The sequence below is a fragment of the Eriocheir sinensis genome, chromosome 32, assembly GCF_024679095.1.
Source record: "Eriocheir sinensis breed Jianghai 21 chromosome 32, ASM2467909v1, whole genome shotgun sequence".
NCBI lineage: Eukaryota > Metazoa > Arthropoda > Malacostraca > Decapoda > Varunidae > Eriocheir > Eriocheir sinensis.
The window spans coordinates 8,867,788-8,886,325 of NC_066540.1; the positions used below are offsets into that span (position 1 = coordinate 8,867,788).

Consider the following 18,538-nt stretch of genomic DNA (forward strand, 5'->3'; position numbering starts at 1 on the left):
ACTTGCCTCTCTTTTTTTACTTTCTTTTGTATTTCTCTCTCTCTCTCTCTCTCTCTCTCTCTCTCTCTCTCTCTCTCTCTCTCTCTCTCTCTCTCTCTCTCTCTCTCTCTCTCTCTCTCTCTCTCTCTCTCTCTCTCTCTCTCTCTCTCATATCTCACTCTCCTCATGAACAGCCATTCTTTTCCCTCCTCTCGACTCCTCTCTCCTCGGGCCGCTCTTTTCCCCTCATCGGCTACCTCCCTGTTCTCATGGCCGATCTTTAGCTCCCCTGGGCCAGCGCTCCTCTTCTCGCGTCCCCTCTCGCCCCTCCACGGTGGCCACGCGACCCCGGCACATTACCATACGTCCTTTTGTTTGTCGACGCCATTATAGTGCCGACAGCAGTGTTGCCAACGCGGGCGGGTCCTCTGAGTCCCCCGGAAGAATGTGGTGTGGTTGAGGGTGAGGGGCAGTGATCGCTGTGAGTCAGGCCGGAGGTTATGATGGGGGTGGGTAGGTTACGTTAGGTTGTTGTTACATGTGAAGGGCTTTCCTGGGGCTGATGTTGCTTGTGTGTGTGTGTGTGTGTGTGTGTGTGTGTGTGTGTGTGTGTGTGTGTGTGTGTGTGTGTGTGTGTGTGTGTGTGTTTTTCCCTTCCCTACACTTCTCTTCCTTTTCCTTCCCTTCCTTTTCCTTTCTTCATTTTTTCTTCATGCTTCCCGCCTTTCCTTCCTTTTCCTTCGTTTCTTTCCTTTCTCTTCCCTTCTTTCCTTATTGCCGCATTCCCTTCTCTTCATTTCCATTTCCTACCCTACCCACTCCTTCCTCCTTCTTTCCTTTTTTTTTCTTCCTTGCTTCCTTTCCCTTCCCTTCCCTTCTTTTCTGTACTGTAAACTCTTCACACCCCTCCCTTTCTCTAACCACTTGTTCCTCTCTTCCTTCCATCCTCTTACCTCCTTCTCTTTCTCTCCCATTCCCTTCACTCCCAGTCTCTCTCCTTTATTCTCTTCCGTTCTCTACCTTACCCAACCCTATACTCTACCTTTTTCTTGCCTATTCATCCCTTCGATTCTTCCCTTCAGTATAGGTTGAGATTTCATTAGTAAACAATGGGGTTATGTTTGAAGGTTCCCCAAGCCACGCCACGCCACATTGGGATTATCGATTGCCGAAGATTTGCATGTCAATTGACGCGATGGGCGGGAGGCGCGGCTGGAGTAGTGCAAGGTGACGGGAACACCTGTGGGGCGTCGTAGGGCTGGAAGACTCCCGTGCGCCGCGCTACCCGCTCCCCCCCCCCCCCCCACACACACACACACACACGGCACTCAAGGATTTACACACCACTACAGGTTATGAAAGTTTGAGGGGCAACGTGACGGATGAGCACCAAGACCACGCGCAGCTAATACCTATATTCCCGACTTTACCTTTATATGAGGCAACGATAAGGTGAAAATAGAAAACGGAACCAGATTTTTTTTTTTTAGGAGCAGCGAGTAGCGGGCTTTTTTTTATTTTTTATTATTGTTTCCTTTTTTTGTGCCCCTGAGCTGTCTCCTTTGTTGTAAAAAAAAAGATGCCTCAATAAACGCTAGGTACAGCAGGACACCGAAAGACTGTAAGATCAATATTTTGGTTCGAGGTTTCTTGATGCTTCTTCCTTCACGTCAGCTGGTTACCTTTGTTTTGTGTATTCATTTCATGTTTATTTTCTTGGTTCTTGTGTGTGGTGCTCCTCGCTCCTCCAGAAGGCCCTCAAAGACTTTTAACGTTATTGGTTATAAAACGAGGCGTGGCGTGTTGTTAGACGAAGGTATATTTTTCCTTTATTTCTCTCTCGTTTATTTGTCACTCTCGTTGCGGTACTCGGGACTCCTCAAACCCCTCGAGGACTTACAGCGTTGGCGTACTTTTAGGGGGGTATTACAAGACACTTTCGCTTCTCACATTATCTATTTCTAAAGGTCAAAGAGGGGGTCAATCGGGTTCTAATAAGTGTTTCTACAGGTTCATGGTACAGAGGAAGGGTCACACTATCACCAGGGTCATAGAATTACTCCTGGAAATGCCCACAACTCCTACGAAAGCCCTGTCAAATTAGTGTTCTGGGCGATGAAATGTCTTATAATACGACCCTTAGTGTTTTTTCCCCTGATTTTCTTATTTTCCGAGGGGTACTGTCCTCTTTCCTCTCCTTCCCTTCCTTTCTTTCCTTTTTCTTCTCTTCCTCCCCTTTTATCCGCTGATTTTCCTATTTTCCGAGGGGTACTTTCCTCTTTCCTCTCCTCCCCTTCCTTTCTTTCCTTTTTCTTCTCTTCCTCCCCTTTTTTCCCCTGATTTTCTTATTTTCCGAGGGGTACTTTCCTCTTTCCTCTCCTTCCCTTCCTTTCTTTCCTTTTTCTTCTCTTCCTCCCCTTTTATCCGCTGATTTTCCTATTTTCCGGGTGGGTCTTTTCGATTCCAAAAAGCTACACAAAGGTGACCTAAATTAACCTTCAGGTCAGAGCCTTGAGGCCAGCCAGCACACACAGTCCACATCCTTCCTCCCACGCCACAACGTCGCCACTCTCCCCCCCCGCCCCCTTACAGTGTTAAGAAATACTGCCTGGCCGGAATGGGTAACTGGCGGTGATGTTGTTATGGATGGCGGCAGGACTGGCGGCGGCCGCTCAGCTCAACGCTATGTCAAGGTCCTTTATAGCGGGGGTCTGCGGCGGCGGCTCCCTCGGTCCGCTTGATCGTTTTGTCACCCGGCGATCGTCTGAACAATATCATGACAGATTATAGATCATCAGCGCTCGCGGGGACGCAAGGCCGACGCTCCGCTGCCTGCACACGCCGGCCTCGCCCCTCCCGCCGCGCTGCACGGGTGAGTAATGGCGCCGAGGTGCGGGACAAGACTTCATATGAGAAACAATATGTCTGGATTCTTGGGAAGCCATAACGACCGGCCGAAGGATGACCTGAAAGTGGAAGTTTTGGGTTCATAACTCCGGCCTGGCAAGATTGAGTGTACCGGACGATATGCTGAGTGTTGGCGGGTGGGATGGGCTGACGGGAGGGTGGAGGTAGGGCGGGGAAGGAAGAGGAGCTGCGGTGCTTAGGATGAGAGGAATGCGTGAGGTGATATGCTGAATGTGAGTGCTGGCTTCCTGACTACTGGGGGGAGGTGCAAGGGTGAGGGGTGGGATGTGATGTACTACTGAGGATAGACGGTATGGGATGACGGTGATGGCGAAACAGAGAGGAAGTGGGATGTGCAAGGGGGAGGGGTGAGAGGTTATCGCACTGAGGTAAGACACGGTGGGATGACGGTGAAGGGGAAACAGAGGGGAAATGGGATGTGCAGGGGGGAGGGGTGGGAGGTGATAGCAATGAGGTAAGACACGGTGGAATGACGGTGAAGGGGAAACAGAGGGAAAGTGGGATGTGCAGGGGTAAGGGGAGGGAGGTGTTGTAGCTACTAAAGGAAGGCAGTATGGGATGATGGCGGAGGGAACACAGAGAGGGAGTGGAATGTGCGCTGTCCAGGCTTAGGACATGTGCTTTGAAAGTCTTGGAGCTATGGGTTAGAAGCAAGGGTGAGGGGAAACAAGGGGGGTGGGGTGGGGAGGGTGCACTGTTCAGGGGATGATGATGATGGGAGGGATGGGAGGTGGTGATTTGCTGGCTGGCGTGATGGAAGAGGGACAAAGGGAAGGGGGGAGGGAGGCGCAGTGTGAAGTGTGACGATGGGAAGTGTGTCTATGTGTGTGTGTGTGTGTGTGACGATGTGCTGAGTATTGGAATGATGGGGCGAGAACAAAGGGAAAGGGAGAGGAAGAAGGTGCATCAAGCAGGGTTAAGGGTGTGTGTGCTCAGGTGCTAAGAAGTGATGGGTGTTAGGAGTAAACTCTTTTTAGGAGCAGTGAGTAGCGGGCTTTATTTTTCACATTTGTTTCCTTATTCTTATGCCCTTGAACTGACTCCTCTGCTGTAAAAACAAAAACAAAAAAAATGATACATAGCAAGAGAGAAGAAAAAACATACGGTACGACACGTGTGAGGGTACAATTAAGTTCTTGTCTAAGGGAAGTCAGAATAACAAGAGCAATAAAGGAGGTACAGGAATGAGACTGATGTAAAAGATAGTAAGGATGCTGTACTACAAAGCCGGGAATAAGGGCGCGATGAAAAGGCTAAACACGAGTGAGGGGAGACATACATACAAAGGTACTTAAGGAGAAAAAAATACACATAACCAGCTTGTCTTTGTGGAACTCCCAGGAAACAGACTTCTTCCCTCCGTTGCTCCGCCGCTATTGATTTTGGAGCAGAGGAAAAATAATAAATAAGAACCCATTGTGTGGCCACCTCCCCTCCGGCGCGACGCGGTTGACTGGGTACATAGTATATCCACCCTTGCGCTGCCACCACCGACACCCACTCAGGCGGCGCTGCCCTGACCAACCGAAGGGAGCTTTTCCTAACGAAGTGATTCTCGTATACCCTATAGACAGGTAGATAAGGGGGTAAAGGGATGGGTAGAGACAAGTTTGTGTATGCATCTGTTAATTTAGATGTCTGTCTATTTACGTGTTTACCTATATGTGCAGTCTGAGTCCTCCCTCCACCCCCCCCCCCACACACACACACACACATGAAAAATAGAGAGAGAGAGAGAGAGAGAGAGAGAGAGAGAGAGAGAGAGCAAGAAAAGACCAAGAGAGAAAGAAAGAGAACATTATTAAAAGCCTCGGTGGTGGCGGCGGCGGCGGCGGACGCAGGAGCTCGCGCGGGTGGCGGTGATAACCCTTTCAGTAAATTCCAAAGTGAAGATTTAGTGTACCATTTGAAAACCTCTGAAGACAATGGTAAATACCCGACTCAAAGAATTTGGAAGGTTGCCGTCGCATCACTTTCTCTTTATTTTTGCGCCCTGCCAAAAAAATTAGGACACAGAACAAAAGAGGGCGGAGGCAATAATTCCTGCGGCGGAAGTTCTGCCCACAAAAGAATCAAGATATTTTACTCGACTGCTCCTGTTCTTAATGGCCGCCTCGTAAAGGGGGTCTTCTGGGGCGAGGAAGGTGGGGGAGAGGGAGATGAGGATGAGGAGAAGGAGGAGGAGGAGGAGGAAGAGGAGGAGGAGGAGGAGGAGGAGGTGTCGCAGAAGGCAAGGCATGTGACACTCTTCAATATTTTACATTTTAATCACCATCTCTCTCTCTCTCTCTCTCTCTCTCTCTCTCTCTCTCTCTCTCTCTCTCTCTCTCTCTCTCTCTCTCTCTCTCTCTCTCTCTCTCTCTCTCTCTCTCTCTCTCTCTCTCTCTCTCTCTCTCTCTCTCTCTCTCTCTCTCTCTCTCTCTCTCTCTCGTCTACTTGTGGTGCTGGTTGTTGTGGTGGTGGTGGTGGGCGTGATGGCAAAGTGGTATTGTTCTATGTCTTGGTCCTTAAATGTGGTGTGGTGGCGCCCTGAGATGTGGTGTGGTGTGGCGGCGAGGTTGTAGGATGCGGTGTGTGGTGACGTCAGTGTATTGAAGTGGTGTGTGTGGCGTGATGTGGTTGTATTCTGTAACTTATGACGCTGTGTGGAGATGTGTGATGTTTCTGTGTGATGTGCTATGGTGCTAAGTTAAGTGATGTGACAGAATGGCGTGAAGCGGGGTGCTGTGATGCTGTTACAAAGGCACATCAGGTCAGAGCTTCATTATTTTGCTATAGACAGGCAGACAGACAAAAACTGGTTGCTAGGACGAGATAAACACCCCATCGTATTTATGCTGTCTTTGGTGGTTACGGTGAGACAAAGAGATAGGAAGGACATCATTGTACTGTCGTTATTTTGAGAACACGGCAGTTAAAATGAGACAGGGAAGATGTATCATTATTGCGTGTCACAACTTCGACGACGTGGTATAGTTACACTGTGTTTGGTGGTTACGGTGAGACAAAGACATAGGAAGGACATCATTGTACTGTCGCTATTTTGAGAACACGGCAGTTAAAATGAGACAGGGAAGAAGTATCATTATTGCGTGTTACACCTTCGACGACGTGGTATAGTTACAATGACACAAAGGAACAGGTATAAATGTGTTGTTGAAACGAGGACGCGGTGGTTAGAACGATGGCTGCTGCGGGGTCGTTAAGCTGAGACACGGGAGAGACTCAGCACTGTGGTAATCAAGTTAGGATGAGACTAAGAGACGAGGGAGACCATTGTTTTGTTGATGTGAGGACGTGGATGGCGGTTGGGAGGAAGAGCAGGAAGACACAAGGGAGAGGAGGGACGGTCATGATTAAACTTCTTGAATAAAAATAAAAGGGAGAAAAAAATCTATGTATGTTGAGGGGCCGGCGGGGGCTGGCGAGTAAGGTCTTGACAGCTGCGCCCGGGGACACCTGCCCCGCCACCCTCCTCCGAGGAATGAAATTAAATCTCAAACTTTTATTTTCTCGCGTGATTGTAAATCCAGTGCCCACAGTCTCAGCGACGGGATATTTAAATTTCATCAAGTTTAAGCGACCCCGAGGCACCAAGTCGTTAAAATGCAATCAATTTTGTTTTCTCCTCCTGTCTCCGCGTCTTCCCCCTCCCCCCTCACTGCCCCGAGTCGAAAGGACGGATTAAAACTTGAAGTAATTTAATTAGAACGAATATGTTTAATGGGGGAAACTGATGCTTACAAATTAGTGGTGGTTTTGTTTCATGCCGGAGAGGCTGAAGGCATCTGACAGCGACCTATCAAAATGCTAATACGAGGGACCGCGGCGCTAGCTTGAGAGAACACGAAGACTTGTATACCGATCCTCGCTCCTCGCGGGACGAGCCACGCTCACACAGACACACAGCGTCGTTACGTAAATATCTGGTAGGTCTTGCTTACTTCGAATCATTAAGTCACTTGTGCTTCCCGTCGTACTGTATGGCTGTGAGACATGGACAATGAACAGTGTCTTGGAGAGGCGTGTCGATGACTTTGGTGCCAAGTGTCTTCGCAGGATCATGAGGTATCGCTGGAATGACTTCGTGTTGAACCAAGGACTGTGCAATGAAACTGAATCGAGGCCTGTTTCCAGTTTAATACGTGAACGCCAACTCCTGTTATATGGTCACGCGGTACACCTCCCGGACGTCGGTCCTGCTCACAGGGTTGTTTTTGTACGAGACAACCATGTGTGGAGGAGACCAAGGGGACGCCCACGTAACTCATGGATGGGGCAAGTCGATCGATCCTGCCGGGAAGTACTCGAGATGGATAGGGCGGCTGCGTGGGGGCTTGCTCTGGGAGGACCGTCGGGAGTGAAGCGACGCGCCCCCGGGCGTATGCTCCCCATTAGTTAGTTAGTCTTGCTTACTGCTCTGGGTGCCTTGGAATACTAACGCCTAAGCTATTCACAATAACGGAAGGAATATTGCTGGAAGTAAGATACGCAAAAACATAAGTCAATTAAATTCAAATAGTTTTCAGTTAAAAGTTAACTAATAGAAACTTAAGGGAGCAGTCATTGTGGTCTTCAGCAAAAATTGAATAACTATGACCACATTTTCCTAACAATATTTTCCTCTACTTTTTGCTTCTCCAGGATGCAAACGCTCCCGCCCTGAGGAGGACGGCAGGAGCGGCTCCCCAGCGTCTCCTGTGCGGGAGGAGCCCCTCAGCCTCAAGATTGGGCCGCCCGCCTCCCCTGAGCACGCCCAGCCCTCGTCGCCCACGCCCCACGCCCAGCCCCTGCCCAAGGCGCCCACACCTCGCGAGGACACCCACAGTGAAGACGAGGAGCCTCGGCCCAGCAAGGCGGCGCGGCGGGAGGCGAGTGAGGAAGAGGAGACCGCGACAGTTTTATCTCCGGCGGCGACTCCCGCGGATGAGGCAAAACTATCCAGCATGGAGACCTTGGTGCGGCTCTTCCCGGGGCGCAAAGTTCAGGTCTTGGAGGCTGTGTTGCTGCGCTGCGGCGGGGACGTGCTGCGAGCTATCCAGACGCTGCTGTACGCCCTCCCGCCCACCACACTGCCCCAGCTGCCCACGGGTCACCCCCACCACATCCCGCACCACGAGAACAACAACAACACCACCGAGAGCCAGCAGCAGCGGCACGCCCTCCACCACCACCACTCCCAGCTCCACCACACACCCCAGCCCCGACCCTCGCCGCCGCGGTCCCCGGAGCCCCGCCATCATGACCTCTTCCCTGACCACGCGGCTCTCAGGGCATCGGCGTTTGCACCTCTTGGCCCCCCCGCCCTTTCCAGGTTCCCATACCCCCCGCCACACGCTCTGATGGGCCTCCCCTACCCTCCCTTCATGCCCCCCCGCCCAGAGTACTACCCTCCCCTCAACCTCTCCTCCCACACCGCCTCCCTCCTCTCCGGCCACCCGCCCTCACCACCTCCCCGCGATCTGTCCGTCTCCCCCACCTCCCAGCCCGACCCCGACACAGAGTGATGCTGTTGCATATCTAAGGCAAGAGTGATATTATGACATCAAAAGAACAGAAAAGAGATCTGAAATCTGGACATTTTTGCGCAACTAAATCAGCCGCGGAGTTGTTGTCACACATACACAACGTTCTGACACATACCTCACTCACCGACTGAGGCTACGCTGCCCTTCGCACGGTTATGTGAACTTAGTTTGTCATTATGGGAACTTTGATTTGGCTTGTGTTTTGTTCGTTGTCTCAAGTGTTTTCCCTCGTCCAGCGCACGCCCCCTCTAAAGCCAGGCCGGCCAGACGCGTGGACACCACAACGCCAAGAGGAGGGACCCTCGCCGGTGGAGGGCCGGAGGGGCGGCGCCACACGGCGAGGCGCGTGCGGCATTGTGTCGCCGGCCTGAGGAGCGCCTGTACTTTGTGCTTGGGGAGTCTGCACTCGAAAAGCAACGAGCAAAATACGAAATTATGATAACTTATTCTTCGTTCATTTATACGTACGTCAAAATGTCACTGTGTTTCATCATGCACGTTAGAAATAACTATCAAAAAGTCACATTTCTTTCTGTGGTTCAGTCCCCCATCGTTGACGACATGGACGTCCTTGCCAGCCTTAGGATTTGTAACGCTTTGATCTTCAGTTCACTTAACTGCATTTCTGCATCACGTTTCAAAATTAACTGAATTTCAATCCTCCCGAAGCAAGTGTTGGGACGTTCAGGCTCACCGAGCATTGGCTGCAGGCGACAAGAATGATACACAACTATCGCCTCAGTGCTTCCTCCTCAGCGGCACACGCACGACAAGTAAACACACACAAAAGGGAAGGTGACGGTAACAAAGTGACAAGGTGTGTCATACGCGGACGACCAAGGCGTTGACCTGAGGCCAGACGTGGCCAGAAGTTTTGCTGATTTAGGATTCTCAGGAATGTTTCATGCGTTTGTAGTATTCCTTTGAGTGATACTGGAGCTGTGTACGAGTATGGCACTTCTAACGTAAAATGATTCAATGATTACTTTGTTTCGCAATTACTCCTTGCTCAGTTTTACTGGAGTTCGTATCATTATTTTTTTCCCAAGCCGCCCAAAGCAAGACACTTCTCGTATAACTAAACTGATAACTATTTTGGTTCCTTTTGATCTTGATAGGAGCAGCATTCGGTCAGCATTTCTTTATTATTTTTCTCAGCCCTTGATCTGCTTCCTTTAGGAGTAAAATAAATAAAAAATAGAAGGGCCGTCACTGAAGATCGCCTTGCCCACATTGTCCTCCCCCCCCTTCCTCACCCCTGCCACGAGCTCAGAGCCAAGGTACAGAAGGACAGTCGGCCGCCAGCGTGACAAACAGTGCCACCAGCAGTGAACAGTGACATCTTCCTGAGCTGGTTATGATGAGCTTGAAATGACTTAGAGTGTGTGTACGTGTGTTCGTCGGTATGGTTGTGCGCGCGACACGAGATGGCGCCAGATTTTTGTGAACGTGTGATTTTATTGTAAAGTGCATTATTTTTTTATTGTTACTTGAGTCCGCCAGTAGTTTAGCGCATCATTCTTCGTGTACATACATTCCACTGTGTCTGATTTTGTTTTCATGAAGCAAGTCTTATTACCACAAAACAATTATGGTAGCTGCACCAACCAACACTTTGTCGACAACTACAACAACACCTTCACTAACACCACTCTCACAACCAATATACAATTCTCCTACCAAATTATATCACTATGAATTATTTACACCAACCACACACATTTTACAACCATCCCACACCACAACAACCACTACAGCAACTCTACACACATGCAGGTACCGATATCAAAACTACCACTATTACCACTACCACCACTACTAACACCTCTACGGCACCACCAGAGTCCATCAACACACAAACAATCCCACACTGGCGTACCGGACCCGCCAGAGAATGAAGGTTGATCCAGAGCCACAGAACAGGAGAGTCTGGCCAGCTTCATCACAGGCGCGTGTTGTTACCTAAAGAGCCGTCGCGAAATTCAAATAGATAGTGTTCCTTTGTGCTCTCTATATAGGCACTACTTCGAGATCCTGACGCTACTTAGGTTAGTATTATAAGACACTTTCGCTTCTCACATGTTATTTCTAAAGGTCAAAGAGGGGGCCAGTCAGGTTCTAATGAGTGTTTCTTCAGGTTCATGGTACGGAAGAAGACTCACACTACCACCAGGATCATAAAACTACTCCTGGAAATGCCCACAACTCCTACGAAAGCCTTGTCAAATATGTGTTCTTGGGCGGCGATATATCTTGTAATACGACCCTTAGAGCACACCAAAAATCCCTATTATATCACCATCAATTTGAATTTCGCGCGGCTCTTTAGGTAACGACATGGCATCTGTGATCAAGCTGGCCACACTCTCCTATATTCTACGGTTCTGGGCTGATCCACACCCTCACACGAAGATACTGGCCCCTCCCCGCAGGTCACACCTTTATATATATATGGTAAATAAGTACATAAAACTGATGCTTGAATACACTCACATACATACATATATATATAACGTTCTACCTATAGTTGTAATATATAAGTAAGATACCTTATGAATTTTTACATCCATCACTTGCCCTAAGTAAGTGAGTCGTGTCACGGTGTTGTTACTCTCGTAGGTCAGGTTTTGTGAATACTCGCACTTTGTAGCTACGGCGATCAATAGCAAATATGTGTTTTTATTAACTTGTTATGTGCAATAGATTAAAAAAGAAGAAGCTGTCATCCCATTTACAGCAACCTTCAACAGCAGCAACAACTACACACACACACACATACACACACACACACACACACACACACACACACACACATCCCTCTGTAATGATTGCCGCTTGGTCAGTGTCCCGGAGCAGGAGTGAGTTGCCGCATTAGTAGCTGTATACTGTATCGCTATTAGAAGAACATGTAAATAAAAAAAATAAAGAGATACTTCGCTCACTGATCTTCCAACTCCACCAGCAGAGCCACACACCAGGGACGAGGTGACCCAATGTGTGTGTGTGTGTGTGTGTGTGTGTGTGTGTGTGTGTGTGTGTGTGTGTGTGTGTGTGTGTGTGTGTGTGTGTGTGTCAATGGAAACTCAGGTGTGAGGTGAACCTTATAAATTAGGCGGAGGTGTACATAACCGGCAGAAGATTTCCCAGGTGTGGTGTTTTTTTAGAGCGAGGGAGGCAGCTTAAGGGAAAAAACAAAAAAGAAGTATCAAAAAAAGCTCGCTAGACGCTGCTCCGGCAAAAGAAAACAGAAAAAGAGGCCAGATGAGAGGTCACTTTCGGGCGGCAGATGGACACATGTATTATGCAGGTAAGAGGGCAGATGCTGAGTTGGAAATATGAAGTGAGATCGTTGTGAATATTACATCACAAAGAGACACCGCTTCGAGAAGACAGATGACTAAGTGTGAAAGAGATGTAATGTATAATATCCTAATCGCTAGGCAGAAATTACTAAGCACTGCTAAAATATGAAAAGGCAGAGGTTTACAAAGAAAAGCAATGCTGTGTGAATCAAACGGAAGATGTATATTTATCAAACGGTTTCAGTGGACACTGCCACCAGCTTTCGTTCTTTGAAAGAGAAGTAGAAGTGTAGAAGTCACTTCTACTCCTCCAAACCACTGAAGATGGTGGCAGTGTCCACCGGAACCGTTTGGTAAGTACCACTATGGGTTTTATTCACATCGAGAAGATCACGTCAGTGTGATTACCCCGGGATACCAAGGAATGCTGTGAGGAGCATACACTACGGATTGGGGAAAAGTAGAGGAAAGAAAAGTAAGAGGGAGCTATTGAACCATACAAAATCATTCGAGTGCACAGATGGTGATGGCGGGTGTGGGAAGATTGACAACCCTGAGAAAACAATGAATTGTGGCTACCTGGGGATACTGGGGAAGGTGAACTGTAGGTACCTAGAGATACCTAATGAAAATGGGGTGAGGCTACCTAGTGATGCCTGGGGAAGGTGAACAGTGAGTACCTAGGGATACTTGGGGGAGGTGAACTGACACGGATTATTCAGATGTGAATCGTATTTGAGCACATGTGGTCAAGAGATATGAATGTGCACCTGTGGAATGACTGAGACAGATAGATAGATAAATTGACAAGTGGAGATAGATACATAGATAAATAGAGATAAATAGATAGAAATACATAGAGACACAGATAGAGTCAGTTAAAGAGATATAGACAGATAGGTATATAGACACTCAGATAAATAGATGGATGACATAGATACAGGTTAACATAAAGACAAGTAGACAGATATGTAGATAGGCAGAAAGGACAGATAGATAGTTAGACGGAGAGATAGTTATGTACAGTTAGACAAATAGATGGGATAAAAAAATATGCAGATAGATTGCTATATATATGGAAAGTTAAATATGTAACATGGTCAGATATATAGCGCAAAGATGTAAGCTGAAAGTGAGGACAGATGAAGAGCAAATAGTAGAAAGTATAAAATAAAAGTTCGCGCTGCAGAGAACAATCTATTATCAATTCTCAAAAATAAAGACTTATGTTCTGCCTTTTGAGGGCAGCGCGGGCCTAAATCTGTGGGCACTAGGGCAGCGATGCGTTTCAGAATTCGAGTTGGCCACGAGATGAAGCCAAGGAGAGGCAAAGGGGAGACAGAGAGGTGAGGCTGCCTGTGGGGTGCGTGTATGCTGCTGTGAAGGGAAGGTCTGGTATCATGGGGTATACTTGTTGCCTCATACTGCCACGGGGAAAGACTTATGTTGACTGAGGCTTTCGTGGTTTATTTGGGGTAAGGAGAGCGTGCTGGATTACAGGTTTACAGGTGTGTGTGTGTGTGTGTGTGTGTGTGTGTGTGTGTGTGTGTGTGTGTTGGTCACCTGAGACGAAATATTCTGCTGCCTCGGTGCGGGTAGAGAAATAAATCCATACGAATCTTCCACAAGCAAATTTACTTATATAAACAAATAGATGAATGAGTAAAGACATTAAATTAAGCGTTGAAGATAAAGTTAAGCAAATGAATACACCAATCAAACCCACCAACTGAATGACTGATGAAGATGCCTGAGAACGAGCGGAGGAATAAATTAATAAGGTATGATGAATTAACAAATCAACAGAAAATACTAAAATAGATAAGTGAATACCGCCATGAAGAACACAGGCTTGAGGTGAGCAGCGGGAGGCGGGAGGGTGTGTGTGTGTGTGTGTGTGGGGGGGGGGGGGAGGGGGGGGGAGGCACAGCAGAGGGAAAGGAATCGAGCCCAAACAAGTGCATCAACTACCGCCTCAGCATCAATATCGCCTGATTTTTTTTTTTTTTTAAACGTCGGCCGAATCGTCTTTTTTAACCCGTTTTTCAAGGCGGTGTTAGCTGGTTTTGTTGATTACTTTTTTACGAGGTTTTAATATGAAGCCAACTGTGAAAATCCAATACTTTTAGCTTACTCCTTCCCAAAAATGGAACTAACCCATTGACTACACTACGGATTTCCTACAGTCAGACCTCACCAAGCTACAGGAATGGAACTAAAAGTGGCTGCTACAATTCAATGAAGAGAAATGTAAAGTCCTGCACCTTGGGAGGGGATATCCAGCACACCAGTACCACATGGGAAACACCACTATCCAACACAGAGGCAGAGAAAGACATGGAGTATAGTTACCAGGCTACCAGTGAAAGCCAAATCCGTGCCAATCGCAGCGGACGGGTTAAAAAGGAAAACTAGCCACAAGACTTTTAATAAATACTAACATGACGTTTAAAAAATCTAGCGTATAAGAAACACGGCCAAGCGTACTCTGACAGGTGCTGAATGACGCACTGACGCTATTTATAACACCGCAAGGAAACAACACATGAAGAGGGTGAGGGGTGTTTCGTCTTGTTTTGTATGGAGGCAGCCCAAGAGATCAACAAAAACACGCCCAAAGCACCACATACACCTCCAACTGAGAGAAGAGCGTCAGCGGCCAATGAATAATAAAAATCAAACTTAGTAGAAAAGGCGTCTTGATACGTCTGCCTTTAACCCGGTAACAGCGACGGGCCAAATTTGTGGCTTTACCGTGTACTAGCGACGGGCCAAATTTGTGGCTTTACCGTGTACCAGCGACGGGCCAAATTTGTGGCTTTACCGTGTACCAGCGATGGGCCAAATTTCTGCCATGATATAAACCTCCCAAAATAGATGATGCATAAACTGATCACACATGCGTTGATATATATTATGAAATGGTTTGCGTGAGTGATGATTCTTTCTCATTATTTTACTTAGAGGGGCCTTTAACCTAACCTAACCTAACCTAACCTAAGAAACATGACCCCCGCAGCTACCGGGTTAACAAGACTAAAGGCCATATTCTTAAACATTACGGGGCTTTCACACCCACATTTCGCAGAGGTTGTGGTCGATGTTTCCATGGGTAGATTTATGACCCTAGTGATAGTTTGACAAAGCTTCTGCGCCATGAAGGTCAAATACAATAATGAGAACCCGACTAATCTCCTTTGTGGCCTTGGAAAATAGTTGTTGTGAGCGCCAAAAACGTCTGGGAATACGGATCCAAGAGAGAACGTGCATGGAGCCTCGACCGGAGAGAGAGAGAGAGAGAGAAAGATGAAGCATGACGCATGACACACGGGAGAGGCGGGGGGGTCCGGCAGCTCCTCTGTGGACTCCTCCGACAGATCATCATGGGAATGTCATAACTGATACGAAACTATGTGTGAGCAGGGCATGAATCAAAGTGGGACGACAGGGAGACCCATCCATCCCTTTCCCTCCTCTGTCCCTCTGTTCCAGCGACCACATCTCGTCAGCATAAAGAGCCTTCCCGTCTTTATGCCGCGAAGATAAACCACAGATACACCCTTGGCCGTGCCTCTCATGGAAGCCTCGGAGCGGGCATAATGGAGGGCGGGACAGAGGGCGAGGCTGAGGGTCCCGACGCTCAAGGGAACAACTGTATACACCGCCGTATCCTTGCTCCACATCTCCTGCCGCCTTTTGGGGCTCAAGTGTGCGGAAAACCACGGATTAAGATGAGCCTGAACCCGTCCCTCCCTCCTCCCTGACTCGCCTCCCCGGGCCGTGCGAGGCTGCGGTCCCTGGCTGCCCCCACAAGCACACCTCAGCCCCGCCGACCGTCAGTCCGCCACTACCCGGCCCGGCTGATTTTCTCGAGGCATATACAGAAAAGGTTCAAAGCACTGAAGATTACTATGGCAACGCAGATAAAACCTAATTAGATATGTACGTTTCTCGTCCAGCCGCCGTCTCAATATACCCATTCTGACAGCTTTCCATAACACACACACACACACACACACACACACACACACACACAATAATGAAATACTTGCATCCATACATGTTTTACGGCATCGAATTTTCTTAGACGGGATCAATAAATAGTTACCGTTGTAGTATTTCTGGAAACTTATAACTAGGAGCAGCGAGTAGCGGGCTTTTTTATTATTGTTTCCTTTTTTGTGTGCCCTTGAGCTGTCTCCTTTGTTGTAAAAAAAAAAAAAAAAAAAACTAAAGAGGATCACTTACGAGTTTCTGCACCTGTAAGCATCGGCGGCAGTTGGTCAGGTGAATGGAATAGTTAACGGGACATGAATCTCCTTCAAGAATCAGACGGAGCAGAGGGACCCTACCGCCACCCCTATATACCCACGGCCCAGTGCCTCTGTGTTCGCCCCTCCTTGGCTCCCTCTCTGTCACTGCTTCTGTTTCCGCCCTTCCGCCACCGTGCCTCCGTCCCTGCCATGGCTATTAACGTTTTAGTATATTTATTTTAGAGAATTCGTCAACTTTAAGGGTTCCTCTGTTTTTACGTTTTTTTCTTTTTAGATTTTATTTTATCATAGTGTATTTTTAAAATTTCTCGATATAAGTAGTTTCATATAATTATCTAAATTTGTAAAGTTTTAATTTTTTTAAAACTATTTTTAAGCCAGTAACGACACCAGAGTTCTGTATATTTTAGTGACTATATAAAGATTTTACTTAAGTGCTGAATGTGGACTACAAATTGGAAATGTTGTTATATTAACGAAATTAACATTCTTAAATAACTTCCGATTTATGTATGATGTTTTGGTTTATGTACCTTTGTGGTCAATAAATGTCTATCTATCTATCTATCTATGTATCTCCCTGTATGTATCTCCCAGTCCCTGCTGCTCCTCTTGTACTTCCGTCCCTGCCGCCGCCGTTTCCTGTCTTAGTTTCACTCTCTTTTTTTTTCTCCCCCATCCCTGCCACCATCCTATCTTGGGCCCTGCTTCTCTCCCTTCCACTCATCCAGCCCCAACATCAGGACCCCTACACTTAAATCTCACCAAATCTATACAAATATTCGAGCCTATTTCTGTAGCCTCGTCTTCCCCAGCATTCAAACCTGTTCTCCTTGTCTTGTTATTCAGTTCCTTCCTATTACAGCCCCTGCAAGTCCCTGCCAACACTCACATGACACCACCATGCACCCTCGTCTTTCCCAATGCTTCAGACTCTTCCTACCTCTCTTGTTATTCAGTCCCCAAGTCTTGTTATTGAATGCCAAAGCCTCGAACTCTTCCTTTTGGTCTTGTTATTCAGTCCCAAGGCCTCGAACTCTTCCTTCTGGACTTGTTATTAAGTCCCAAGGAGTCGAACTCTTCCTTCTGGTCTTGTTATTAAGTCCCAAAGCCTCGAACTCTTCCTTCTGGTCTTGTTATTAAGTCCCAAAGCCTCGAACTCTTCCTTCTGGTCTTGTTATTCAGTCCCAAAGCCTCGAACTCTTCCTTCTGGTCTTGTTATTCAGTTCCTTGCTCTTCCTTCTGGTCTTGTTATTCAGTCCCCTCGTCTTCCCCGATATTCAAACCACTCCTTGTTGTCTTGTTAGCTCAGTCCCTTACGCCGGCACTCCACCACGTACAGTTCTCGTTAGGTCTTGAGCCCATAACATTCCCGCCCCTGCCCGCCTCACCCAGCCCAGCCCCAGCCAGCCTTCCTCCTCCCTGCCGCCTCTCCCCGCATATAATGGGCAACACGCTTGGCGTCAGAAGGCGTTATATTTGCTCCGATGTAGATCAAGTGTGTTACTTTTAGCCGCACGAGAAGGAAAAGGAATCGTGAAGTGATCGGGGAATTATTTTACTGTCATGTCTTGCGTCGGATATATTTTCCTCTCTGTCTGATTGTCTATCTTTCTATTTAGATCTATATATGTATGTAACCATGTATGTATGTATGTATGTATCTATCTGTCTATCTATCCATCTCTCTCTCTCTCTAGGTACTCAAGCACTAAATTAAACTGACAAAGACGTAAAGATAAAAATAATAAAGGTGTGTATCAAAGTGTAGGTGAGTTTACCTGGTGGAAGCTGGTTAGTGTGTTTATTTAAGGGCTGATGATTGATTACCTGAGAGAGAGAGAGAGAGAGAGAGAGAGAGAGAGAGAGAGAGAGAGAGAGAGAGAGAGAGAGAGAGAGAGAGAGAGAGAGAGAGAGAGAGAGAGAGAGAGAGAGAGAGAGAGAGAGAGAGAGAGAGAGAGAGAGAGAGAGAGAGAGAGAGAGAGAGAGAGAGAGAGAGAGAGAGAGAGAGAGAGAGAGAGAGAGAGAGAGAGAGAGAGAATTATAATAAAATCAGTAGGAGTGCATAGTTGCGTGAAGGATCCGTCTGTTCTTGTGTGCGTTCATGTATATCTCTAAAAGTCTAAAAGTCTGTGTCTGTGAATGCGTGCGTGCGTGTGTTTGTATGTTCACGAGAGGGAGGGAGGGATGGGGGTGTCCAAGCGTCTCAATGTCTCTACCTAAGCAAAGAAACTACAGAGGGATAAATTAGTCCCTCCTCGCTGGGCTGGTGGTGGGACTGGCCTAGGACTCTCACGATTCTTCCTTGCTTGCCTGCCCGGCCCTCTCTTGAGCTTCCCTTCACAAACCCCACATACACGCTGCGGCTTCTCTCCTTCCCAACACCGCGAACTCAAAAAAGAAATTACGTGGATTCACCCTATTTTCTTTCCTTTTTGATGACTGCTGGGAATGAAACCCGCGAGGGGGCGAAGACGGACTCAAGGCTCAGTGGTCCATAGGTGCGTCTGACCACACCACAGCGGGC

General features: G+C 47.7%; 1 protein-coding gene across 1 annotated transcript in view; it reads left to right on the forward strand.

The window, feature by feature from the left end:
- LOC127006109 (doublesex- and mab-3-related transcription factor A2-like) overlaps positions 1–11,361 on the forward strand; it is a 65,253-nt gene extending 53,892 nt beyond the window's left edge. Inside the window, exon 2 of the mRNA XM_050875617.1 lies at positions 7,552–11,361. Within this exon, the coding sequence (XP_050731574.1) occupies positions 7,552–8,414 (863 nt within the window). The 3' untranslated portion in view covers positions 8,415–11,361. The remainder of the gene's footprint in view (positions 1–7,551) is intronic.
- The last annotated feature ends 7,177 nt before the right edge of the window (positions 11,362–18,538 follow it).